The sequence below is a fragment of the Mastomys coucha genome, unplaced genomic scaffold, assembly GCF_008632895.1.
Source record: "Mastomys coucha isolate ucsf_1 unplaced genomic scaffold, UCSF_Mcou_1 pScaffold8, whole genome shotgun sequence".
In the NCBI taxonomy this organism is placed as follows: domain Eukaryota; kingdom Metazoa; phylum Chordata; class Mammalia; order Rodentia; family Muridae; genus Mastomys; species Mastomys coucha.
In genome coordinates this window covers 60,576,438-60,604,060 of record NW_022196914.1, presented here as the reverse complement: position 1 = coordinate 60,604,060, position 27,623 = coordinate 60,576,438, and the positions used below count along the sequence as shown (strand labels likewise).

General features: G+C 41.9%; 1 protein-coding gene across 1 annotated transcript in view; it reads left to right on the top strand.

The window, feature by feature from the left end:
• Mccc2 (methylcrotonoyl-CoA carboxylase 2) overlaps positions 1-27,390 on the top strand; it is a 78,488-nt gene extending 51,098 nt beyond the window's left edge. Inside the window, exons 8-17 of the mRNA XM_031360083.1 lie at positions 4,522-4,586; positions 7,961-8,060; positions 8,161-8,256; positions 11,806-11,878; positions 14,099-14,175; positions 16,206-16,272; positions 19,681-19,837; positions 21,150-21,264; positions 23,072-23,157; positions 26,898-27,390. Coding sequence (XP_031215943.1) covers positions 4,522-4,586; positions 7,961-8,060; positions 8,161-8,256; positions 11,806-11,878; positions 14,099-14,175; positions 16,206-16,272; positions 19,681-19,837; positions 21,150-21,264; positions 23,072-23,157; positions 26,898-27,015 — 954 coding nt within the window. The 3' untranslated portion in view covers positions 27,016-27,390. The remainder of the gene's footprint in view (positions 1-4,521; positions 4,587-7,960; positions 8,061-8,160; positions 8,257-11,805; positions 11,879-14,098; positions 14,176-16,205; positions 16,273-19,680; positions 19,838-21,149; positions 21,265-23,071; positions 23,158-26,897) is intronic.
• Positions 27,391-27,623: the final 233 nt, after the last annotated feature.

Below are 27,623 nucleotides of genomic sequence, written 5' to 3'. Positions count from 1 at the left end.
AATAAGACTTTAAACTACTTTGAATTCATATTCATTCATATTCTTCCCTCCCTCCTCTCCTCCCCACCTTTTTTTGTGTGGGTGTGTGTATGTGTGTATGACTAATATTGACACATGCTAAGTACATGTTCTATCACCAAGCTACAGCCCAGCATAATCTGAATTGCTAGCTGTTTTTGTCAATATTTCAGCACATATTCATTGTTCAGTGATAGTATTTTTTAGTGTATAGTATTAGCAAGATATTCCATGACAATACCAAATTTACACAATATCTTTCCACAAATCCAGCCCTACAAAGGAAAATAGATGGAAAATACCAACATAAGGAGCAAAACTACACGTTAGAAGAAAGAAGAAAGTAATCTTTCCACAGACCCACACAAACCTAACTCCACCTCTAACAACAAAAACAGGAATAACAATTACTTTTTCTTAATATCTTAATATGAAATTAATATTACCAATATATCCTAATCGATTAAAATCCAAAAATATGAGGAATTAGAAATTTGTTGGCTGTCATCCAGTGGTCTCTCTAATTTGATAATTGGAGAAATAGGTCCAATATTGCACATTTCATATACACTTTCTGCTTGTTTGTACATGACAATGTTTTCTTTGGTTCCACATAATGGTCTTGAAATCAGGTTTCTCCTATCTCAGCCTCTCTATTAGTAAGATTGTTTATTTGATGTTTTTACATTATCCTATGGTTTTCAGAACAGCTTACAAATTTCAAAAGTTTATATAGCCAAAAGAAACATAGACGATTAACTTGGGAGGTGGCTTGTAAGAGAATAACAAAGAATGAGACTGAATGTTTTGCTTGACGTTTGTAACTATTGTATCAAGTTTGAAGAAGATGACTTTATAAGTTACTCTTTCTCTGAGATGAATGCTTTTCAAAATCATCACAGCCAGTGAACCTGATTCTTACCCTCACCTCATGTCTGTGCCACCCTCCAAGCAGAACCATTGTTCATTGAAACAGTTGGTGAATGACTTCATGGATAGACCATCTTAATATACACACCATTTCTTAAATGAATGTAACCTGTTCTCTGTGGGCTGAGAATGATGACAATCACTCAAGTCAAATAGCTTTGACCATAGCAGGAAATCTGTATCCAAAAGTCATGCCTACAATTCATTCCTTGGTACAGCAGAACTGTCAGCTCTCTGCTTAGCTACGATGGGGGTAAAATCCTTTGGTGATGTGAGGGTCATTGAAGTACAGCCTTATTACAATGAAATCCAATGTCTAAAAATTGTTCTTATTTTGGGCTTGTACCACAGTAAGAGCCAAGATTTTAAGTTCTACTAAAACCGAAACAAAGAATCAAAAAGATTTATTCTATTTATCTATTTATGTTTATTTAAAAAATACTAATAGTGATGTATTATTTTAAACTATACAATTAATATGTTTGAAGTTATTTAAAAATTATATTGAGAAAAATGTTATGTATTTTCAGTATTGCTGTAGACAAGCATCTACATAAGACTGTTAAATTGATTGTTGTTTTATATCAAACAACTTTTATAATACTCATTTTTATTGTTACAATATTTTATAAATTTGAAAGAATATGAAAAAAATAAAAAAGAAAGGTAAAAAAAATAAAATTAAGTACTAATCAATCAAAAAGAAAAAGAATTTTATGGGTCTGGGGGAATATTGCATTGGTAAGGTACTTGCTACACAAGCACAAGGACCTGAGTTTCATCCCTAACACCCACATAGAAAGTGTGGTGTGGTATTATATATCGCATATGCTTATAATCCCAGTGCTGGAAAGGCAGAGACCCAAGGATTCCAGGGCCCTTGGCAACCAGACTAAACCTGATTGGTGAACTCTAGGCCCCACTGAAAGACCCTGTCTCCAAAACCAAAGTGGATGTCTCCTAAGCAATGATGCTTGAGTTTGAACTCTGACCTCATATGTATGTGCACACACATACATGCATACCTGTACACTCATTGTATACACACACACACACACACACACACACACACACACACACACACAGATTTCAGTAGGGTAGCCACATAGAATTAACTCTAAGCCTGGAGTCCTCCTGAGAACTGTGTATAGCTCACAGGCCTTCACTTCCCTTTGGCTAACTCCATGGTAGAGATTCTCAGTAATGCATTTGTTGTGTTAACATGCTAATGTCATAACGTGGTCCTAGATCTCAAAGCAGGAAATCATGTGCCTTACTATAGAATATACCATGTACAGAAAAACCCAAGAATATCTGGTAATTAGTAAAAGTTCAAGGAATTATACAACTATAACATATAAGCAATAAAACATTATTCAAACATAGAAAGGTCTTCACAGCATGGATGGGAAACATGTAAGACACACACACACAAAACTGTGATGTCACTTTGGTAAATATTAAGGGATACCAAATTCATGGAATAGAAAGAATAGAGGCTGTCAGGATCTAGGGGGAGGGATGAAAGGGGAATGGCCACTGCTGAATGGAGTTTTTTCTGAGAGTGATGGAATGTTCTGGAATTAGGTAGTGGTGATGGCTGTACAATCTCATGATTTCAAAAAAAGCCTTTGAAATGTATGTTTTACAATGGTGGGGCCCAAGCCATGTCAGTTACTAGTAAGAGTTCATTTTCATGCAAAGTACGTATTCTCCTAAGTGATTTCTACTAACAGTTATAAAAGATGAGGTAGACCAGAAGGAGCTGGTACTTTAAATGTGTCAACACTCCAATGTTATTTCAAATGTTTAGTTTTCTTATCTGTTATCATTTCCCATGCTGTTTGTGATAGCGCTCCTTGGCTCATGAGAGGAAAGTGTGTACTCAACATTTACCTTTGCATGGTGAGGAGTACAAGCTTTTGCAAGGAAAGATATGAGTAAAGTTTGGAAACTTCTGGTGGGAGAATTCATGGCATGTAGTGCTGGTACAACACCCAGTGTTTTAGAAGGGTTCATTGAGGTCTACCCATGGATTCAGATGTCACTTCTCTTAGTGGCCATGGCAGCCTGGAGGTCTACAGATCTGAACTTCTGTCAGTGGTCCATGAGAGACCAATGTTTAGGGGAGGAGGAAGCTGAAGGACCATGCACTGAGAATCCCGTCCTGACACTTGTTTGTAGGCAGCTAGGGAGAGGCTTGGAAGGGTGTGGTTCAGGGGCTGTTGAAGTAACTAAGTGTGGTTGAAGCAAATGACTAAGAAGAGGAGGGTTTGGGGGAACTTTCTGTTCTCCCGGCTCCTTTACCTCCCCGACTCGCTCTGTTTACTAGAATGCACCCTTTAATTGTTTCTGACTTGTGTCACTGAACCTTTCACAGCATCAAGCATGTTGTGGGCGTTCAACAAATAACTAACTGATGACAACCCTATTTTTCCCCACTGGAAATTAGTCAGATTCCTGAGAATAAATATAGTATATCTGTTGTTTATCTCTTTTTATGACTTTAATATTCAGACACTTCTTATAATTAGTTATTGTCTGGACTCAAAGCCATTTTGTACTGATTCTTTTTGGAAAGAGAACCAATAATTAACTTCTGAGGGTGGGATAATTGGAGGTGAAAAATTTAATTGCCTCTCTCTGTGGAAAGATATTTTATTTAAAACAGAGCTTTTGATACAGTGAAGAATAGCTTCCCTGGGCTGTATCTTAGGTTAATTCTCATTATTCTAATAAAATCTTTTTATTTTTATCTCAAGAAACAGATTAGTCAGCTCAGTAAGTAGGAATCAACAAACAGCTTCTACCAGATGAGGTTGACATTTAATTCTAAATGACTTTTTCTTTCATTTTCATGTTTCTTGGACTATAGTTAAATCATTCTTGATTTATTGCTTGATTTTTCTTCCTTTCCTTGGCTCCATTCTGTCAGATCTTAGATTTGGTAACTTATGTAGGTGAATTTTTCCCCACTTTAAAGATAAAATAACTAGATTTTATAGCTCTAGTTATTGAATATATGAAGATGAATGAATCTCCCGAGGAACCCACAGTATAGAGCTAATAACAGAAATATGTGAAGAGTGCTGAAATACAGACCAGAGGTAGCATGTAAATGTGTAAGTGAGATTTCTCTTCTTGGTCCCTTAGCTAGGCCAGCATTACACAGTTTAATACCATAGGGTATCATCACCATGAGGACTCCTGCGGGCCAAGAGGGAGCTCACCAGGTAGGTGAAAGAAAAAGGGATCCCAGACAGTAAGAGGTGACGGTACACAGTGGCTTTAAGGTATACTGGGCAGCAGCATCATGAAGAGGAGGGTGAGTTCCCCGACTCCATCGTTTGTACAGGAGCTGTGGGCAGCTCTCTGTGAGTCTGGGTTTAGGTTTCCCTTCTGTAGACTGGGGATGATAATCTCTGGCTTTGCCTGGAGGTGGGAGGGGAAAGCACAGCGGACTTCAGCTCTGTGGAAGGAAGAATGCAGGTGTGGTCAGCTTAAGTAATGTGCTTGTTCGTATTGTCTGTGGACCAGGCTCACCCAGGCTCACCCTGGCTTTTATCCTTGCAGGTGAAGGCAGCGACTGGCGAAGAGGTGTCTGCTGAGGATCTCGGAGGTGCTGACCTGCATTGCAGGTAAAGCAAGAGCAGTTGTTTCCTTTTAGGGTCAATGGCCATTGTGTTTGTTCAAAGGAAGTTTTTACATTGTTTCCCCTCTGCTTATCTTGCTAGATCAAACCACAGTTTGTTTCCAGACCGCTGCTCAGGGTTCAGTTCACTGGCTTGTAGAGCTGTGTCTCAAGTGAGAGTGTTAGCTGCTTAAGAACAAACAAATGAACAATCCTTAGTGTGTGTTTGTGTACAGGCAAATGTGGATGCACTCATGTATGTGAGTGTACATGTGCCATGATGACGCGTGGAGGTCAGAGCATAGCTTGTGAGAGTCAAGTCCTCCTGCCCCACACTACCATGTGGGTTCTGGGAATTGGTTCAGGTTGTCAGGCTCCCTGACCCCTGTCCTCTGAGCCAGTGTCAGCATAGTAATCATCTCTCTATCCTTCCATAGTATACATGTTGCCAAAGCAAGCACAGCACCTCAGCTTTCCACTGAGGCCCGAGAGGCAGTTTCTCATGGATTTAACAAACCTCACTTGAAGGCTTGTTATATATCAGGCATGATCTTATTGTCCAGATGGAATTGAGGGACTTGCTAGATTACCGAGGAAGGATACAGGGGAAGATGATAAAGAAGATGACAGGAAATTACCCCACCCCCACCCCGTTTGAGACAATGGCATGGGGTGAGGAGCAGAATTGAAGCTGGAGTGTGGATCAGACATTTCTGTAGTCCTGAGAACTTAGGGGTGTTTGAGAGATTGCTTAGCAGGCATTTGGCTATGAGGGCAGGATCTTGTTAGGAGGTGGCACTTAATTCAGACGGGACAGTTCACCTTACCCTGAAAGCATACAGGGACTCAGCACGGTGTCCTAAAGGGTAGGTAGACCATCAGTCAGGTACAAGGAGCCCAGTGACTATGGTAGGAGAAAGGATGGAATCTTTCCTACAAAAGGCCATGCCTTTTGACTAGCTTAAGGGACCTTTATCTCAACCTTTCCCTCATTCCTCTCATTCACCACTTGTTGGGGGTTGATTATTGTAGTGGACTGACTTTTTGCTGTTTTTTTTTTTTTGTTTGTTTGTTTGTTTGTTTTTCTTTTTTTTCTTTTTTTTTTTCCGAGACAGAGTTACTCTGTATAGCTCTGGCTGTCCTGGAACTCACTCTGTAGACCAGGCTGGCCTCAAACTCAGAGACCCACCTGCCTCTGCTTCCTGAGTGCTGGGATCAAAAACATGTGCCACCACCAGCTAGCTGACTGATTCAATCAGGAGAAAGAGAGGAAGGTAGTATTTGGGGAACATTATTATTTTACATTTTAGCAATTTTAAAAGGGTGAAGCTGTAGGTTGTCTATCTTATTCAGTGCCGGGACTCTGGAATTTAGCTTCCATCTGTCTTCTCCATTGCCCTTGTGACTTAGCAGAAGTGATGAGCTTCACTCCTCATTAGTGCTCATCAAATACTTTGTTAGCTTTACTTCCTGTAGTCCATGAAGATCTGTTGACAGTCCTGGGGAAATGGGAGGGTGGTGACAGCTTTTTGAAAAAATAGTGTTGGGCTGGCAGCCGGTTGAAGAGCTTGCCTCGAAAGCTGGACAACACAGTCCTAGACCTGGAGCCTGGTGGAAAAAGAGCTGACTCCTGGAAGTTCTTCTCTGACCTTGGCTTATGGGCCTTGGCATGAGTGTTGTATGTACACCACACCACACACATACAAACATATACACCATATACACATATACCATATCACACGCATACAAACACAAACACCATACACACATATACCACCACCATCCACACACAAACACCACATACACATACACCACACACACACACACACACACACACACACACATATACTACACACACCACACATGCACAAACACACCACACAAACATCATACACATACAAACACACTACACCACACACCTCACACCACACACACACACACACACACACACACACTAATAATAATAATGAGTTAGTAAAATCCACAAACCCAAACAAACAATGTTAAAGCTGGGCACATCCATAATCCCTGCACTCAGGAGGCTAAGGAAGATTGCCTGTTTCAATTAAAAAAGAAACACAAAACTAGTCACAAATTCTTTGGGTTCTCTGTCTTTTCGATATATGTTTATACCTGCTTAGTCGTTTTTAAGCATTAACTTTAAACAAAGATTTACATAGTATCTCACCCAAGATTTCTCTCTCCTGTTATAGCAAATTTTAGGCATCTTTCACTAGAGAGTATTGAATTTAATGTTGAATTAGAATCTTCTTTCTGCTTCCATTTCTACTGAATCACAGTGCAGCCAGGAGTCAGTAGCTACAACTGCCATTAGGTGTGAAGCATTTTGAGCTAATTTGGGCTGTAAAATCTATCTAGGAGCTGGAGGGACTGCCATGTGTGCTCTGGAGGAGTAAATGTGGTCTCTGCTCTTAGAACACCAGAATGACTTTCAAAAGTTGGACGGAATCCCTGGACAAGACATCAAAACTGTTTGTCACGCTTTACCCATGCTGTCCTAGTTCGAGTTTTGTTGCTGTGAAGAGACATGACCACAGCAACTTTTATAAAGGAAAACATTTCACTGGGGCTGGCTTACAGTTTTAAAGGTTTAATCCATTATTGTCATGGTGGGGAATGCGCAGGCAGACACGGTGCAGATACACATACACCACACACACATACAGCAGAGAATCAGGTGAGGAGAGCGAGCAAGCCCTAGTCAATTTGTGTGTGAAATAGCAAGCCACTGCTTGGGACAGAACTGATCCCTAGAGCCGAACTTATGCCTCATGTACTACGTTTGAATGGCTGAGAACCCCCATGGCTTTCACCACAGAGCCACTGTACCTGTTCTCATTTTGTTGTCTGAGTGTTTTTGAGCCTTTTTATTTACTACAAATGAGAGCGGACCCTCACCTATGACTTGGAAGGAAGGCAGCTCAGCAGTCTGAGAGAGGAGAGACCACTGTGGCCGTCTGCACCAAAGCCTCAGCTGGCTACTGCCGTGTCATGTAACTACGCTATGCATGCACGCATCACACGTGATTCTGTTTAAGGTACACAGGACGAGCCTTAATAGAAGTCCTGTGAGCAAGCCCTGTAGCTTTCAGGTCAGGGTAAGAAATCCGAGATGTGAGCTCCGGTGCAGCTGCTGCTGGTCCCAGGCTCTGTGCCTCTGGCTTCCCTCTCTTTATAAAATGATGGCTTGTAAGGGTGATGCTCTTTTGTCAGGGTCATTACGAAAGTAAAATAAGATAACATCTATTCAGGAAGCAAAGGTGTCATCATGCTCAGGTCAGGGAGAGTGTTTGGGACTTGTGATATTTAATTACTTTCCTTTTCCGGGTTGTGACTATTAGAGTGTGTTTTACTCTGCAGAAAGTCTGGGGTCACTGATCACTATGCCCTGGATGACCACCATGCCCTTCACTTAACAAGGAAGGTTGTGAGGAGTCTCAATTATCAGAAGAAACTGGATGTGAGTAGGAACCTTTCTGTCTTTCTTTTTCCTGTGGAACACTTTGTCCTGTCCCGAATCCTGACCTTAAACACACTGCCTTTGCCCTAAATTTCCATAGGTTACTGTTGAACCTTCTGAGGAGCCCTTGTTCCCCGCAGATGAACTGTATGGAATAGTTGGTGCGAACCTTAAGAGGAGTTTTGATGTCCGAGAGGTATGTGGGAGGCGGGACCCAAGCCGTGAGTCAAGCTGCCACCCCTAAAGTTTCTGTTCATGCAGAGGGACAACGGTGGGCCTTAGTAAGGAGTGGTGACATCCAGGAGTGCTATCCTGGCTGGTGTACTTGGTGTTGCTGGTCTACAGTAAGCAGCAAATGAGGAAGAGCCTCTCAGTGGAAGTGTTCACTGTACACGAGGAAGCTTGGTTTGTTCACAGGTAGGACTTGATGCTATTGTGGGCAGCAAGAATGACCGAGAGCAGTCATACCATTTTCAACTACTTTTTCTCAGTGTTCTTATTTTCACCAAATAGACAAAATGTCAGTAAGTTGTTAGAAGAGAAAAGCATACCTTTTTAGATCAGTATGACATTAGCAAAGAGTAGACAATTATAGTTGGAAGCGTTGCTATGGTTACAGATTGTGACATAGCCTTCTGGAAGCTAGAGTGACAGTTTCCAGTGTTTGCTTAGAGTGTGTAGGCTTTGATTTTTCTTCAGTTCTCTATAGCTGGCAGGATACATTTTAAATTAGGAAATCATCTTATTGAGATTCTTTGCTGGAAACTTTAATATCTTAAGTTACTTTTCCTCTTGACTATAAGACTATTTTGTATTGGCTATGAGGGTGGTGGTGTGGTGGTTAGAAAACACAGAAAATAGAATAAAATTGTCTGTTCTCTCATTCAGAAGGAACAGCTAACATTTTGATATTTTTGGCTTAATATGTAGATACAGTTAGCTCTCCATATCTGGGGATTCTGTGTACATGGATTCCACCAACCACAGCCAGAAATCCTTTAAAAGGATATTTTTCTGTACTGATCATGTACAGCTGTTCATATGGGGCATTTATCTTCTGTTACTTATTCTAAGAAATCTAGAGATGGGGCTAGAGAGATGGCTCAGCAGTTAAGAGCACTAACTGCTCTTCCAGAGGTCCTGAGTTCAAATCCTAGCAACCACATGGTGGCTCACAACCATCTGTAATGAGATCTGATGCCCTCTTCCGGTGTGTCCAAAGACAGCTACAGTGTACTTACATATAATAAATAAATAAATAGAAATCTAGAGATGATTCAAAGTTTAAAGGAGTACACATAAATGATATGCAAGTATTAAGACATTCTGTGCAAGGACTTCAGCATCTTTGGATTTGGATATGGACATAGAACAAGTCCTCATGGATGAGGGATGACTATATATAGACATATACACACACACACACATACATGTACATATAATGTATTTCTAATACATAATAATATATTTGGGGTATATATATATACATATGTTTAATCCCTTTCCCCCCACATATATAAGTTTTTTAAAATTCTATTTTTTCTGGTATAAATTATATATATTACTCCTTATCCTTAAAAATCTCTTCAGTAACCATTTCTCCATGGCTAGCTCTCAATTCCCAGAGTGGTGTCTGGCAACATGGTAGGCAGACTTTTTTGTGTTTTCTTGTTTTTTGATTTTTGTATGAATTGGTGAGGTTGCACTGCAGAGATGTCTACAGATATGGAAGCAATATTTATTTACTACTGTTAAGTCTTGGATTTTATAGAAATTCTGCCTTAGCAACATGACTCAGCTACGAAGTTTAGAATTACTTTTTAACCTGACTTTTAATTAAGTACAGACAGAAAACCATGGTGCTCATGATCTGCTGAGATGGCCAAGAATCCTCTTCTAGAATTCTTCCCTTACCCGATAGCATTTACTGAGAGCAGACTCTGAGCATCAGAGGTAGAGGTAGAGAGCAGCAGATACACGTCCCTGCCTCCGAATGCTTCTTACTGGGCTTTAATGGAAACCTAGCCTTTGTGCTGTTTGCTGGTCATTTGTTATGATGTTTCCATCTTCTCTGCAATGAATAAGCCTCACAGAGAGGCCTCCGGAGCACACGCACTGTTGTGATACTGGAGCAGCCTGGTCTCTGGGGCTTATTCAGTCAGGTGCAGTGGTGACCCAGCCTGTCCGAGCACTGGTTTCTGCTGCTAGAATATTACGTTATTACTTATCTGTTCCTGAAGTTTGACTTCTTCTGAAGGTAGTTAATATACTTTATGTATAGGAGTGGTATTAAAGAGAAAGCCAGTCTGAGGTTGTTTTATTCGAAGTGGCCCTGGATTTCTGGGGCCCCTGGGGTGCTTCAACTCCATGTGGAAGAATGACTCTGTGATGTGCTGACTGTTTGTCAAAAGGTTTACTTTATGAGGTCTGCAGGACCAAAAAACATGTTTTCCTCCCATATTTAGGAAAATAAGTAAAAACTAACTTAAAGTAAGTTTTTTACTTTCTGCAACGAGAGATGCCAGGATGAGCCCCTCATTTCTCTGCTAAGGGAGCATGAGCATCATGGAGTACTATGTACCAACTCAAATGAGTTCAAGAGACGCACAGAACAGGCTTCGTGGGTAACAGAATTGGAGTCAAGTCCTCAAGCATGCTGAGCATGCGCTCTACTAAAAGACTTATGTGATGGAAATGTGTCACTTATGTGTCAAGGATAAATTCTTCTGCTCCTTTTAGACTAACAATATATGTCGCCAGTCTCTCAGCTGCCTCATACTGAGACTTAATGAACACTTACTTATTGAGGCTTAACAGTAATAATAGCTGCTTTTTAATCAGAGATCATGTGCTTTAGTTAATACTTTTTAAACATGATCCTCTATTGAGAGTGGGTCAAAAACAGACTGTTTGGGGGAGGGAGGCAGTACTAGGGATGGAACCCAGGGCTTCACACACGTTCACCAAGTAATATGCCACTAAGCCACATCCCTGGGGCATAAGGATCTTGCGATGAGTTTTCCTGTGGTAGAGCTGCAGTTGAACACACACTGTTCCTCTCAGCATCATGTACAGGCTCCTTTCCTACCAGTTCATCTCTTTCCCCAGCTGTCAGAACCCCTTCTTCACCTTTGCAATGTCACAGAGTAAATGACAGTGTTTTCTAAGAAGTGACTTACTTACCCTGGCACATCGGGTCACGAACAGAATCATCCCAATGTTCCTCACTCCAAGCCCTCAGCTGGACTTTGGATTTTCATCAGTTCTTTGAAGCCCCGCCATGGCACTGCTCAGGCCTCTGGAGCTCCGGGCTTAGCTATCAGCTCCAGATTCTCTTCTGCATCTCCTGTGTGCAGATATTTCCAAGACTTTAGCCTTGTCTCCTTGTTTGGCTCCAGTTTCACCCAGAGTTCTGTGGAATGTCTAATTTCACAGAAGGCTGTTGAGTGAGTTCAGTCTTCCCACAGCCTCCCTGTAGATCATTTTTGTTTCCTAAGGCTTATTTATTTTGTATATGTAGGAGTGTTTGCCTACATATGTTTATGTATACCATAAGCATCACAGTGTGGGATGACTCCGGGCACTGACAGTGCACATGTCAAGGGGAATCCTGAAGAGCTTCTCCGTGTAGCATGAGATTGAATGTGACATCCCTGAGAATTGCCTTCCTTTTAAGTGACGTCAGTCACTGCAGGCATGCTTTTGTGATGTAATTTCTCAGGAGCATTGCTATTTTTCCTCTTAGGTCATCGCTAGAATCGTGGATGGAAGCAGATTCCATGAGTTCAAGGCCTTGTATGGAGACACACTAGTCACAGGTACGAAAGCGAAGAGTTGAAAACACAAACGTTTTCGGTTGCTTTGGAAATAAGTCATCAGTTGCCACCAAGCTCACGCCAGGAGCTTTGTTATCCGGAGAGGCATAAGTGTTGTGAGTCAGCTGTCGGAGTCACTGCTTTATGAAGATGGTTTGGCTTCCTGGATCCAAAGAGCTTACAATGACGATGGCCTGATGCTATGGCCTAAACTCTTACGTGTGACCTTGTGGCCCGGACGTGACAGGAGCAGAGAGTATCTGCAGTGCTTTTTGTTCTGGGTAGCAGTTATTTTCAAAGCTTCAGCCTTGTCCCCTTGTATAGCTCCAGTTCATCTACATAGGAGATACAGATAGTTTTGTTTCCTAAGGTTGATTTATTTTTTAATGTGTATGAGGGTATACCTACATATGTTTATGTATACCACATGTGACCATGGAGACTACACTAGGGCACTGGATACCCTGGAACTGGAGTTCCAAGTCACCTAATGTGGGTGCTTGGGATTGCAAGAGCAGCAAGTGTTCTTGACCTTACAGGCATCCAGCCAGGCCCCTCCTAAGGGATGCATTCAGACAGCAAGTTGAAAATTCAGGACAGTATGCCATGTTGGGGGGAAACAGTGTGTATACAAGTTAGTTCTTTCGTCTAAAGTGTTGGCATTGTTAGCTTCTGAAAGAAACCATTTCAAACAGATGCTAGACTCATAGTAACCCACCAGTGGAAAATGGCAGAACAAATTTTGTGAATTTTATTAGACTGTAAAAAGCCTGACAATACAGTATTTATTCTGAATAAAACTTAGCAGATCAGGGAAAGAGAAGCTCCAGAAATCCAAATTACAGCTGTCCGTGGAGGCTTAAGACTGGATCTTGGCAATTCTTCCTAGCTCAATTTATGAGCGAGAGGATGGCTCATGCTGGAAGGGGAGTTTATGGTTTTCTCTTTAGGTGTTTAAGTGATTAAGAGCTTTTTGTTTGATATATGGGCAGGATTTGTCTGGCACAGTGCAGGATGTAGCCCTCATTGTTCAGCGGTTTAAAACTCTCCAGCCAGATTCTGCTTCCTTTAAGATGGATGGGATGTCTCTGTTGTCACCTTCTGAGTGCTTGCCTTGTACCTGCCAAAAGACCGTGGTACTCTGTGTCCTTGCGTCAGGGACACAGCTGGTTCCCCCATCTTTTCTCCATTGTACCAGAATTCATGTAAGGCTGGGGTCAGAGGAGAGAGAGATAAGTTGGAGGCCTGAAAGGAGAGAGTGGAGCTGGATGTCAGAGGCTTGGGTGTTTCTGCAAGCTCCTTAAGGATTCTTCTAAGCCTCGGAGATTTCTATGACATTCTCTGCTTTTCTGTTTGGATCAGATAATTAGTAAAGACCCTTCCTTGATCGAAAGGCTGGCATAATGGAAGCATGTGCCCAATTCAGCCTGGCTATCTGTGCCTCCATGCCCACTCCTGCCCCCATAGGACATTGAGAAGGCTGAGTTATAAGTGGTTAAAAAGTGGGTAGCAACATGTGCCAGATTTCCATCCCTTTGTGGGTAGGGCAGGACTAAGGGTGGGTCCCTACACAGACCTTGAAATGTTGGTGTTGATAGCGATATAACATCGAGGGACAAAGATAGAAGACAAGATCAGAATATTCTTTTTAAAGAATTTCCTTAAAGTTTGGATACTTTATAATTTTTTTAAGATGTATTAATTATATATATACTCTATCTACATGTATACCTGTGTGCCAGAAGAAGTCTTCAGGTTCTGTTACAGATGGCTGTAAGCCACCATGTGGTTGCTGGGAATTGAACTCAGGGCCTCTGGAAAAGCAGCCAGTGCTCTTAACCACTGAGCCATCTCTCCAGCCCAAGTTTGAGATATTTTAAACTTTAAACAGAAATATTTTAGGACACCCTGGTCTCTGGTACACTGGGAGCACTCACGTGTGCTAAGTGCATATTCTAAATGAATCATTTAATCAAACTAAGTAAATATAGATAACCTTACATAGAACATGGGCTTTCAAGAAGCATAAACAGAGCAAACAAGAAACCTAGTACCTCTACGAATAAAAAAGCACAAGGTTTTTTCGTTTTGTTTTTTCCTCCATAGAGCACCTCTATTTACATTTTAACCTTTGCTCTCAAGTTAAAGAGTGTATAGTATGCCTCTGTTGCAAAAGAAAAGCCCCCCTAAAAATAATAACTCTTTTTTTCATCTTCTCTTGAGGATTTGCCCGAATCTTTGGGTACCCCGTTGGCATCATTGGAAACAATGGAGTTTTGTTTTCTGAATCTGCAAAAAAGGCAAGTACTGTTAAATGCATTAAGATTTTCTAATTTAGCATAGTTAATTGTGAAGGTGTAGTATTACCTGAATTAGCAAGCAAATACCATGTGTGTGCTTATGCGCAGTGCTTGTGTTGGCCTGGCTTCTATGGTGGTTTACATGGTGTGAGGAGCTGGGTGCAGCACTAGTGAAGCCTATTGGGTGATTTAGGAAGATCCTCAATGAGAGGCTGGAATTATAATTGCTTACCTGGAAGTGTTCTGAGAAGGCAGGGAACTCTTGCCCTGAGAGTGTCTCATTCTATAGGCTCCCCCATGCTGGGGAGATTCTGATACCGTTTGTCTGTGGTTCCGAGTTGTGACCTCTCCAATCATCTTTTAAACGTTGTTTTTACTTTTTCAGTAATGTGCAGATCGATCGTAGGTCATTGTTACTTCAGTTGCGGCAGTGAATGGCGGAGTCCCTAGTGCTCTGAGCTCAGGACTTGATTTCACATCTTTGTCTCAAATTCACCTAAGCTTGTGGAAATGTAACTCATGTACTTTTGGTAAAATATTGTAACAAAAAAAAGCCTCAGTCTTTCCTTTTCAGTCAACAAAGCAGTGCCCTCACTGAGAGAGGAACAGGCTGTTACGCTCAGGCTAATTGAGGAGACATTTGTCCTTAGAGAAATGTCTTAGCAATAAAACTAATTTTTATATCCTGCTAGACCTGTAGTTCTCCCAACTTAATTATAAAATGAAAACAAACTCAAAGAAAATAGATGGTAGCTAGACATGTAGTTTACTCCTGTAGGCCTAGCACTTGGGAGGCTGAGATAGGAGGGTAGTTCCAGGGTAGCCTGAGCTATACCTATAATCATATTACAAAGGACCTTAGTACTCTTAAGAGTGTACTGTTTTGTTAGGTTTTTTTCATTTTAAAAAATGATTTTTGCCATATATAGAAGTTTTATCAGTTTTTATATAATAGTTTATAGTGTTTTTAAAGATATTAAAAATTCCTAAATAGCAGCTTAAAGGATACACACATACATACACACGTGTCCATGCATATAGTCATATGCATGTATGTATAAAGCTGGGTGTGGTGGCACATGCTCCTAATTTTACTACTTGAGAAGCAGAAGCCGGAGAATGTTTGTGAGTTTGAGGCCAGCCTGGTCTACATAGAGAATTCCAGGATAGCCAGGACTACATAAACATACCCTGTCTTAAAACAAACATATGCGTGCGCGCGCGCGTGCGCACACACACACACACACACACACACACACACACATACACACACACAGAGAGTAGGTAGTGTTTTTATTCCTGTAGAGTAAATATCAGGCCAGGCCAGAGCTAGACAAATAATCTGGTTTGTCTGCCATCTTGGCACAGGTTAAGCCCTAGAGAAGTTATATTTGGCTCCAGTCTGACATTTCCTTTATTGAAATAAGCCCCAAAGGACTCTGTGGTTTCCTCATTTCTATAAACATAGTTATACAGAGGGTGAGCAATTACCTTTCAATGGTGTGTCTACCAGGACCTTTCTAGAAGAGGGAAAGGGATTTGCAAACACAGAAAAAAAAACACACAGGAATGGTAAATAAGATAGGAAAAGAATACATGTTGGGATTATTAAACAATTCCCTAACCTCAAGGCCAGAAGTCTCTAACATTGACCTAATCTAAAAATTGTATCTCTTTGGATTGTGTCGGTGAGAAAGATGTCTATTTTAGCACAGTATTGGATCTGATGGAATTTCAAGTGGTCACCCAGACGTACACATCAGCCTTGGTACCACAGAAGGCTTTTGTTCTGCCTTTCCTAAAGTAGAGACCTGGAGAATGAGGGCAGATTCTATGTGAATAGAAAGGCCATAGAAAGGCCTTGCATACACACAGTCACTTACATCCTGGTGACAGAGCAGCACTGAACTGTTATAGTAAACAGGAGGCCAGACAAGGGCTGTGCTCTTTCTTAACTCTGCCTGGAAGTGTGGGTTGGGTAGGAATTTGTGTGTTTCTTAAACAACAGGTGTTTTTATTTGTATTTACAGGGTGCTCACTTTGTCCAGCTGTGCTGCCAAAGAAATATCCCCCTGCTGTTTCTCCAGAACATCACCGGTGAGGCAGTCATTCTCGTATGTCTGACCCAGAGCCCTGCTGTCTTCTGCAGCTCGTGTGTTAATGCAGAGGGTTTCCCTCATGAGAACTAAGTAGTCTCACTTAGTACAACACCTTAGGTGTTCTACATGAAGCAGTCTATGAATTTCGTGTATTACAAATGTTTACATGACTTCTCTTGACTCCTGCTCACGTCTACCATTCACCCAGGAGCAGCAGGATGTCCCGTCTTAACCGCAACTAGAGAGGGTGTCTGACTCACTGTTTCCTAATGATTCCAAACACATACTATGAGCATCTCTTTACTTTCACTGTACAGTAAATTCTATCTGAAATAATGTCAATCAATTATCTATCTATTCTTGTGTATGTGTGTATGTGTATTTATTAGAGGCCAGTGGCCAACTTCAAATGTCATTCCTTGAGCTGTCCACTGTTTTTGTGAGACAGGGTCTCTTACTGGGTGAAGCTCATCTGTTAGACTAGACTGTAGACTGGCTGGTCAGTGGTCCCTAAAGGTCCTTCTGTCTCTGTCCTCCCAGCACTGGGAGTACAAGTGTGCACCATGCTACCTGGCATTCTATGTGGATGCTAGGGGTGAAAATCAGGCCCTCATAGTTCTTGGTAAGTGCTTTACTAACTAGCTAACTGCCCAGTCTTGAAGTAATATATTTTGAAAATGTCTGTTTGCACTGAACAAACAGACATTTTGCATTTTAGCCCCATAGAATAGCCTGTGACTAGTGTGAACATTATGCTTCAGAACTTAACATTCCATAGACAATCCTAAGCAGGAGTAGGTTGATTTTGAAGACCTCCTGCTGTAGTATTTAGATGTTTTCTGATCTACCATTTTGTATGCTGCATTGTGTTGATATAGATACGTATCTCAGGCTACCAATAAGCGTCCATTCCTTAGAAAATAGACTTTTTTAAAAATCGGGTTTCATTGTGTAGCCTTAGCTGGCCTTGAACACACTAACTATGCTAAGCTGGCCCTGAATTCTCAAAAACCTGCCTTCCTCCTCTGCCTTCTGTGTTCTAGGATTAAAGACATGTATATTACCCCATCTACCAGCAGAGGCTTTTAAGGAGTTTTGAGCTCAGACAGGTTTCTCTGAGGAGGAAACTCACTATGTAGACCAGCCAGGCCTCTCACCCTTGAACAGGACTTTATATAGTGATGAAGTACCTTCATTCTGTGTGTGTGTGTATATGTGTGGTTATTGTTGTTGTTTTGTTTTTCCAGTATTTGGGGAAGAACCCAGGGACTTAAGGAGACTAGATAAATGCTCTCTCGATGACCACACCCTCAGCCCTTGATGAATTTTGAGAGGAATTTGTTCCAGATAGTGACCTGAGAGATTCCTACCTGGTACCCTGTATAAGAACAGATAGAAAAGTCCTTGAAGTTTACTGATGCTAGAGCCTCATTTCTGACTTTGGCTCACCGTTATGAAGTTAAATATTTGCTTAGACAATTTTCCCATTTTTGTCTTGTTTTGCTTTATTTAGACTGTTTTTGGAGGCAGAGACTGAGTTTTGCCTTGCAACATTGTATATGAGGGACCTGTGAGGCACTGGTGTGTGGGTGTACAGTATGCCACTGAGTAAATCTTGGGCTGGGAAAGATATCTTAGCTGGGGATGAAAGTGTGCATTTGAATGAGGAGAGGATGGTTAAAGCTGTGGGAATAGAGAAGAAATACCCGAGGAGAAGAGAATAGTCTTGAAGCCATTCTGCTTTCTCCCCTTGCTCCTCTCCATTTTTTTGTAGTGCAAATAGTTTGTTTTTGTTTTTGTTTTTTAAAAAAAGGGAAACTAAGAATTCTCAAGAGTAGGAAGACTTCTCAGGAACAAATAAGAGTATAGGGAAAAAAGAAGCAAGACTACAGGATTTGTGTGTGTGAGTTATGTTTGTTTGCTCTCTCTCTCTCTCTCTCTCTCTCTCTCTCTGTGTGTGTGTGTTTATGTGTGTAGTGTGTGTGTGTGTGTGTGTGTGTGTGTGTGTGTGTGTGTGTTTACATGGTAGGAAGGAAGATTTGAGAAAAACAGATGAAGTGGTTTCTTTTCTTTTGGAGGTAGAATGTTTGTAGAGTTGGTCAGGTGAGGGCCTGAAAAGAGCTGTTCCTTGGGGGCAGCTATGATAGAATATTCTGGAAAGTCAGATGCATTGGTTAAAGCAGTTCTGAGCTGCTCTGAAGGCTGGCTTATGAAAGTGGCTGGAGTGTCAGACCTCACCAGCAAATGCAAGGGTCCCTGGTGTGGTTCCTCAGTGTTCCAGCATGTCCAGCTCTTCCACAGGATTGCTGGAGTGAATTGGATGACACAACCCTGGAGATTTGCCAACCAAGAGCAGAGTCAGTCAGACAAGCAAGGCTCCATATGCAGGGGAAACAAATACCTTCCCCAGAGCCTCAGGTGGGGCAGAAAACTGAAACCTCACTTTGTGGTTCTCAAACAAGAGAAGGGTATGCCCCTGTTGTAGAAGGCATGTTATAGCAGAAGAGCGAATTCCTCAGAGTTGGGGCTTGAAGAAACAGAGGAATCCTATAATTACAAAGAAGCCATTTCTTTTTTAATCTTGCTATTGAGCCCCTGGCAGGGACTCAACATCCCCATGAAACATTAATCTTTATTTCATCAAAGTTTTAAGCAGTGCTGCAAAGTGAGGAGGCCAATTTTAAACCAGGTCAGTGGATGTGGAAGCCTTCCAGGCTGGCTTGCCGGGTGGTACCTTTCCTGTGGCAATGTCACAGTCTCTCCCCATCAAGCCTCTGCCTTGTGATGCTCTCTTAAAGACAGATTGTTTCCTTCTCTTGCTCAAAGATCTGTGTGTATGGAAACAAAGTGTTTTAAGGACATTTAAAAAGTGAAGGGAGAGCTGGTGATGGTGGTGGCACATTGCCTTTAATCCCAGCGTTCAGGAGGCAGAGGTGGGGGGTGGGGAATCTCTGTGAGTTTGAGGTTAGCCTGGTTTACAGAATGAGTTCAAAGACAGCCAAGTCTTACTCAGAGAAAAACAAAAATAAACAAACAAACATGAAGAGTTTTTTTTTCTTTTTTTAAAGATTTATTATGTATACAGCATTCTGCTTGCATGTGTGCATGTGTACCTGCAGGCCTGAAGAGGGCACCAGATCTCATTATAGATGGTTGTGAGCCACCATATGGTTGCTCGGAATTGAACTCAGTACCTCTGAGCCACCTCTCCAGCCTTTGAAGAAAGATTTTTATTGTGGTCCTTTGAAGCACACTTTGGGGTATGCACTTCCTGTGGGACTATTCTCACAGGAATGAGAAGATTTATGGGAAAGTTAATTTAAGCCATAATTTGCAGTACCTTGGTGGAATTGACTTCTGCCTGTATATCCATTGCTCAAGGGTATGTTTCTATTCTCCTTCCTAGGATTCATGGTTGGCAGAGACTATGAAGCCGAAGGGATTGCCAAGGATGGTGCCAAGATGGTAGCTGCAGTAGCCTGTGCCAAAGTGCCTAAGATAACTGTCATAATTGGGGGATCATATGGGGCTGGAAACTATGGAATGTGTGGCAGAGCATATAGGTGGGTAGTTCCTGCAGGCCGGGCCAGTTGAGGGTCCCTCAACCCATGGGAGAATTGGGGTCCCAGTTATCAGGCGGGCAAGGAGTTGACGAAAATGACACATAGACACAGACACAAGGGAGTGTTGAATCTGAGTGTGTTTTCTCAAAGTAGGCATCAGACTTTTATGGTCATTACAAAGGAAAAAGAAAAGTCAGGCGACATAACGTTCTAGGTACATCAAGGTCATCTGAAGCACAATGGTTCTATAGAAAAGTATATGTATGTAAATTGACAGGAACTAAGCAGTGGTGGCAACTCAAAGAAAGTCAGCTTTATCTAAAGTCAGCTTAATCTTAGAAGCCAGGTTTAAATAGTTTCTATTCTAGTCTATTGTATAGCCCACAACCAGCCAGTCCTTAGTAAACGCCCAACTATGCTAATCTTCTGGGCTAGCAGAGATATGCCCCAGGGGTCCCAGTCTTGCTAACCTTACCAAGAACAATACAAGAATCTAATTCCTGGGAGTGGCTCAGCTGCAGTTCTAATGTGGTCTGCCATACGTGATTGTAATGAGGATTCTTAGTTGAACTTGCCCTGGGATAATTAACTCTTATTCAGTAAACTCCAATGCCCTATCTCCTTCACTACCTCCCTAACAATGTTGGAGGCAATTAGTCTGAATGGGTAACATTCTTTACAAAATTCCAAGCCAGGGTTCAGCTTAGCATAGACTGTGATGTTGGAACATTGGTGGAGGTCAGAAAGCAACGTCCAATTTAGCTTAGCAAATCTTTCCTTGGGGGCACCTCTGTACCTAATACAGAAAGAAAGCACACGAGACCCTCCATCGACTATCACAAGGACAAATCTGGACCGCTTCCAAGTTAGGAATGCCAAAAGGGCTCCAGGAGACTAGCTTCTTTGAAACTTTTCACCTCAGGGACTGCTGTCACGCAGACTCCACTTGAGTGGGTGTAGCAGGTAGTGTCCACAGCTTTTTTTGTAAGAAAGAAATGTATTTCCAATTAAGTTACAAATGGTCAATCTCAGCAGTGCTGGCACAGGCCTGTGATTCTAGCTTTTAGCAGGTGGAGGCAGGAAAATCAGAAGTTCAAAGTCAGCCTTGCTACACAGCGAATCTGAGGCCAGCTCAGGCTACAGAGGGTCATGCCTACAAACAAAACACAAATAAGTCCTCACTTTATCCCAGGTCTGGGGTATAAAATGACATTTGGCACACTTGGTCAGTTATACTTTAGTCTGTTTACAGCCTTTTGCCACCATGCCTACTTGTACTGCATGAATCCGATGATTCCTTTTTTCCTTCCAGTCCAAGATTTCTCTACATGTGGCCAAATGCCCGTATCTCAGTGATGGGAGGAGAGCAGGCAGCTACCGTGTTAGCCACAGTGGCAAGAGACCAGAAAGCACGTGAAGGGAAGCAGGTGAGTGACTTCATTGCTTCTTGTGGGTTTGGCTATCACCTGCAAATCCCGGCAGTGCAGGAGCAGAGCACACAGGCTACCCGTGTGTTCGTGGGAAGGGTTGTGAGGCTCCACTCTGGGGCCATACCGCTGATCTGTACCTGCGGCCCCAGAAATTCCCAAGCAACAGACAGACATGCTGGGTTCTTACTCTTTTGCTGTTACTGAGATCTAAGGAAATCCAGTTTACTCCTTTTTGGCCCAAAGCAGCAGACCTTTGTTTCTGTTTTTGTTTTACATTGTTGTTAAGGGTCCCTTTAGAGAGAGAGAGTCAGTCACCTACTGAGATGTGAATGGCATTAGTGTTCTTTGAGAGTGTAACTATGGAAAAATGGACGGAAAAGAGTGTAAATGTACTGCCGAAGGCAAGCTGGGGTGGCTGCTCTTAAGATGGATTCTTTCTTTGTGTCTCTGTTAGAGATTCCTCGGAAATTCTGTACAAATATTTAGTTATGACGTTTAAGGGCTCTGTCTACGCACCAGGTCCTGGAATGCCAGCTTCGTGATTCTGCAGTAGCTTGTGTGTACCATTGTCCTGTCACAGGAACGATAGTATGGACACCGCCTTAGTGTGACGTTGCTTTGCCCTGCCGGTAGGGATCACGTGATCAACCACAGGGTCTGCAAAGTCACTTGTGTCTGTCACCTCCTTCTGTCTGTGCGTGTACACTCATGTGTGAAGATGCCACTGCATGGTGCTGTGTGGAGGTCAAAGGACAACCTCTGGTATTGGACCTCACCTTCCGTCTGACCTGAGGCGAGGTCTCTCTGTTGTTTCTCTGTTGTGTACACTAGGGATTCTAGTGTACTTCCAGGGTTTCTCCCATCTCTGTCTCCCATCTCCCCACGCCAGCTTGTGCTACATGTCCAGCTGTTACATGGATCCTAGGAATCTGAACTCAGGTCCCCATGGTTTCAGTGCAAGAGTTTTTACCCACTGACTATCAACCCAAGCCTGCCTCTTTGTTTCTACCTGGCAGCAGGCACTTTGCTGGTAGGTGATATTTTAGATTCACTTTAGTGCCAGCCAGTATTAAAGCAACATAGTAGCTTTGCTCTGTGTGTGTGTGTCTAGCTGGAGGAGGGCAGAAGGGGATGCTGTTGGCAGGGTAGGTCATAGTCAATCTATCTGAAGTTTCAAAGATATGGTTGAACTTTATCAAACAAAAGTAACCCCTTCTTAAATATCCATTCTTTAGTTCATTTGGTATATAGATATTTAAATCATCCCTTTTCATATGTGCAAATGTAGTGTTTGTGGTTCTCCCTCCAGTGCTTACAGACTGAAGTATGAGCATGAGAGAGGGTAAAGTTGACTTGAAGTAAGTCATTTGTTTCTAGTGTACCTGATTATTTACTTATTTATTTTGGTACTGGAGGTTGAAGCCAAGGTCTCCCAAAGGCTAGGCAAGTGCATCCCCTATATCTGCAGCTCTGGAATACTTCAGAGTTGGAGATAAATTCTCCTATAAAGAGCTAGGGTTAAGGGTGTGCACCACTGTGCATGGCCTTCTCCACCTTTTTAACTGGAGATTGTTGAATGCTTTTTAGTTCTATGATGGGACTCACATCTACTATTGTATCCTGCTGGAACACAGTGATGTGTGACACCCCTGGTTTTGGCTTTCTTTGCGTTACATGGCCTCAGCATGTTGTCTTTGATGACCTGTGTCCCAATCAAGGCCATGTATGTTAAAACATCCTTTGCGATCTGTCACTATGAGGAATCAGTTCCGGTGAAGCTGACTTAACGTCTCTTTGCTTTCAGTTCTCCAGTGCAGAGGAGGCAGCTTTGAAAGAGCCCATCATTAAGAGGTTCGAAGAGGAGGGGAACCCTTACTACTCCAGTGCAAGGTGAGATCAGGGGTTCTCTCAGCCCTTCAATCTCAGCTTCATAGACACCTGAGCACCCGGGATGGTTGACATTCATAGGAGACAAATGTAGTGTCTGGCTAGGTATGATGGTGTAAGCCTGATTTCCTGCCATTTGTATATCTGTGGAAGGAGGTTTGAGGCCAGCCTGAGCTATATAGAAAGACTTTGTTACTGCCTGGACAAAAAGTTAACTTTTATACAGCCAGTTGTTTATGCTACACTGCTCCCAGGCTTCCTTACACTGTAGCTGTTCCTCCATTGCTCCCACGTTCCACCCTACTTAGGGTATCTATGTGGTGTGGCCCTGTAGCCAGAGGTGGGCCAGTGGTGGATAAGAGTTCTAATGCTGAGTGTCACACATTCAGGAGTTGATCCCGATCTTTGCCTAAGCATAGATTTCTGTGTGCCACCCATGCTCCTTCTGATTGTTTGGTTGCTTCCCTATTTTAAGCATGAGATTGATTGGTTGATCACGTATTGACACTATGCAAGTGTGCTTGCATACTCGGAAGGTGATTAGTCACAGCCAGGGCCCACGTGTCAATGTCAAGTAATTACCTCCGACACCACTGCCGCTGCTAACTGTTTGTTTTCTATAAAGCATAATCATAATGAGGTAATAAGTTCGCCCTGCCTCTCCCAGCTGGAGACTGCTTGGTACGTGCTTTCAAATGGTTTTTCCAATAGCTGTACTATTCAGTATTATGAAGATAGATCTAAGCCATGCCTTCTTTCTTCCCTTGGGCAGATAGAGAAAAGAGTAAATACTAGTGTCTTCTAAAATTAGGTTATGCCTTGGATCACGCCCTTTACTAGTCAGGGCGAACTGGAGAGAAGGGCAGAAGAAAATAGGAAAGTTAGAATTCATTTCAGTCATTGGAATTCCTCCCCTGTGGCCAGCATTGCTCTTGGCAGTAGGGTACAAAGACAAAAGTGTATTGATCGTCAGTCAGTTTGAGTTGAGATAGTAACATTTGAGATTTGTGTTGTTTGGCAACTGGGTCTCCTTATAGCTCAGATTGGCTGAGGACCGGCTAAGTTTAAGGATGATCTTGAACTCCTGACCCCTCTACCTCTGGAGTCTCAGGATTCAGGCCTCTGTGTCATCACCATTAAGTAGGCAGTGCTGGAGTGGGCTTGAACCCAGCGTGATAGATCAGCCTTCCCCCATCTGAGCACAGTTCTTGAACACATTTGTAAATTTTTTTTGTTTTGTTTTGTTTTTTATTGATTTTTTTAAGATTTATTTATTTTATTTATATGAGTTCACTGTAGTCTTCAGACACACCAGAAGAGGGCATCAGACCTCATTACAGATGGTTGTGAGCCACCATGTGGTTGCTGGGAATTGAACTCAGGGCCTTTGGAAGAGCAGTCAGTGCTCTTAACGGCTAAGCCATCTCTCCAGCCCCATTTGTAAATTTTGAAAACTCCTATTTGTTTTTGTGCTAACTGTCCCTCCAACCCCAGACCGATTTATAATTATGTTGTGGTGGGTCATTGATTCATTTAATTAATAACAAATTAGTTTATAATCTTTGGTTTGAACAACAAAATTGTACCTCACTTTGCCATAATCCAAACAGATATTCAGTAATAACAACCAGTAGAGGCAGAGACTTACAGAGAACCATGGAGAGATTTAAAATAAATATAAAGCGAATGTATAAGCTCACTGACAGTTCTTCACATGAATGAAGTTTTGACTAAAATACTCAGGGATAGTTGAAATGTTCAACTTTGGAAATGGAAAATTTTAGATGAGCTGTGAATTTAGTTTTTGTTTTTGTTTTTGTTTTTTTAATGCCTAAGATGAGTCATCTCTTGGGAAAGATTGAATCCTTTATTATTGTTATACTAATATTAATGCTTTTTTTTAAAGGTTTATTTATTTTATGTATGTGAGTACACTGTTGCTTTCTTTAGACACACCAGAAAAGGGCATTGGATCCCATTACAGATGGTTTCGAGCTACCATGTGGTTGCTGGGAATAGAACTCAGGACCTCTGGAAGAGCAGTCAGTGCTCTTCACCACTGAGCCATCTCTCCAGCCCGTTAATGCTTGTTAATGGGTTACATTCAAGACCTCAGTGAGTGTGGCTGGATAGATGGTTCTTTACAAGTAAATGTTAAAAGACAGGAAGGTTTCTCTATTAATCTGTATGTGCTTAATCCTACCGTTGAAACAGTTGTTGGCCTGGAGACAACAACCTTTTCCTAAAGATGAAAAGATTTGTAAACTGGCTTGGGGTCTTGTTTTTGGGGTTGATAAATCCCATCTTAGCACTTGTTCCCTGGCTTGCTTAGGCTTGAACATGGTAGATGCCAGCTCTCTGGAACATCTCCTGTTACAGGAACCTCTGTTTCATTGCCTTTTGTTTTGGGGCTCAAACCTCACACCTGCTAGGCTAGTGCTTTAGTTCTCAGCCCCAGTTCCTGTTCCCTAAATCCTCTGTGGCACACGTGGATATCTGCTCATGTGCATTGGATTGACCCTCTTCCTTAGGCAGCCTTTAATGGCTGTCATTAACGAGCTCTTCCAGCATTTCTTGGGGAACTCTGTGGTTCACGGCTCCCGAGGGATAATCAATCCACCTGTTCACAGTTCCAAGAACAACCTCCTGTTGATTGGCCACTGGTACTTTAGGGTCCTTGTGATGAATGTTTTATGAGCAAAGATGTGATTCCTGTCTGCCCATGTGAAAACCGTTTAATAATTGATGTGACATCCAGATGCTAGAAGCACTATGAGTAAAAAAGGCAAAACTGCCGTTTACTAATAGTTAACCCTAAAGGAATAGGCATTCCTCATTTAGCAAGGTAGTTCACATCTGCAGAAGGCTGAGACAGGAGGATCGCCACAGGTTCCAGGCACAGTTGGCCTATAGAGTAAGACCTATCTTTTAAAAAACTGAATAAGCAACTAAAAAAACAGTGTCACTTCTCATTCCTTTTTTTTTTTAAACTATAAATTTGAGGATGTCAGTGAGAACAAACTAAAATCTCTACTTAAGAGTTTCTCTTCAAATCAGCTTAAGGTTTTTTTTTTTTTCTACTGTAGCAAAAAATAAAGACTGGTATTTTAAGTTGCTTATTTTACTAATAAAATGTAGTGAGGCTTACACTGTGATTGCCGGCTTGCTAAGAGATTCAGATCGTATGCCTTTAGCAATACTGGATTTTTACCTGGGCTTATGGGACTCCATGCTAATGACAGAGCGGATGGAGGTGATGGCTGCAAGTCTGTGAGGAGCAAAGAAGCATGAAGTCTTTCCTAAAGCCTCAAGTTCACATGGCTCCACATGGCAGCCTGGGGAAGCACTGCCATTCTTTTCTTTGAGTGGGAGCACTGATGGTCTTTTCTTTGGGTGGGAGCACTGACGGTCTTTTTTTCTTTGGGTGGGAGCACTGACGGTCTTTTTTTCTTTGGGTGGGAGCACTGACGGTCTTCTCTTTAGATGGGAGCACTGACGGTCTTTTCTTTGGGTGGGAGCACTGACAGTCTTTTCTTTGGGTAGGAGCACTGACGGTCTTTTCTTTGAATGTTAACACTGATGTTTTACTCTCTCAAACATGACTGCTATTGGCCATTCCTGTACACAGGCACTAGTCCAGAACTTTCTGTATTGTGGTTGGTCCTCTTGGTGATTCTGGGCATGGCATGGAGGAATGGTGGCTTGATGGCACACTCATAGTGACCGTTTTCATCTTTTCACAGGCTGTGGGATGATGGGATTATTGATCCTGTGGATACCAGGCTGGTCCTGGGGCTTAGCCTTAGCGCAGCCCTCAATGCGCCAATCCAGAGGACTGACTTTGGCATCTTCAGGATGTAACCCAGAGATGAAACATGCTGCCATACCTATAACAAGAATGAACACATGTAACTGGCCTTGAAACTTGAGATTTACTGGACACGTAACTGTTACTGGACACGTAACTGTCACAGAAATTCTTTTCTTAACAGTATGATTTTTTTTAATGTAAAAATCAGTGAGTATTCTGCTTGAAGAGCTTTGATTTTTTTAAAAAAAAAAAACTTTCTTACAGACATTTTTTCATGGCTCATTTTTACCACCCATAAAATGAAGAGAATGATTTTGCAATTATACTTTGAGTACCACAAACAGTATGAAAAATAAATCTCTTTAATCTGTACATTCTAGGGTTGTTGAGATGTTTAATTTAAAATTAAATTATCCCTGAAGTGATTATTTTCTTGGTTATATTTGATATTTCAGCACACTTGTATGTGTATGTGTGTACATGCTTTGTGTGTGCATGTGTATGTACATGTGTGTGCATGTAGAGACCAAAGACCAACTTTATTGTTTTCAGGATCTATCTACCCTTTTTTAAAGATTTATCTTATTTTTGCTTATGTGTTGTATATGGTGTGTGTGTGTGCATGCATGCACAAGAGAGAGAGAGAGAGAGAGAGAGA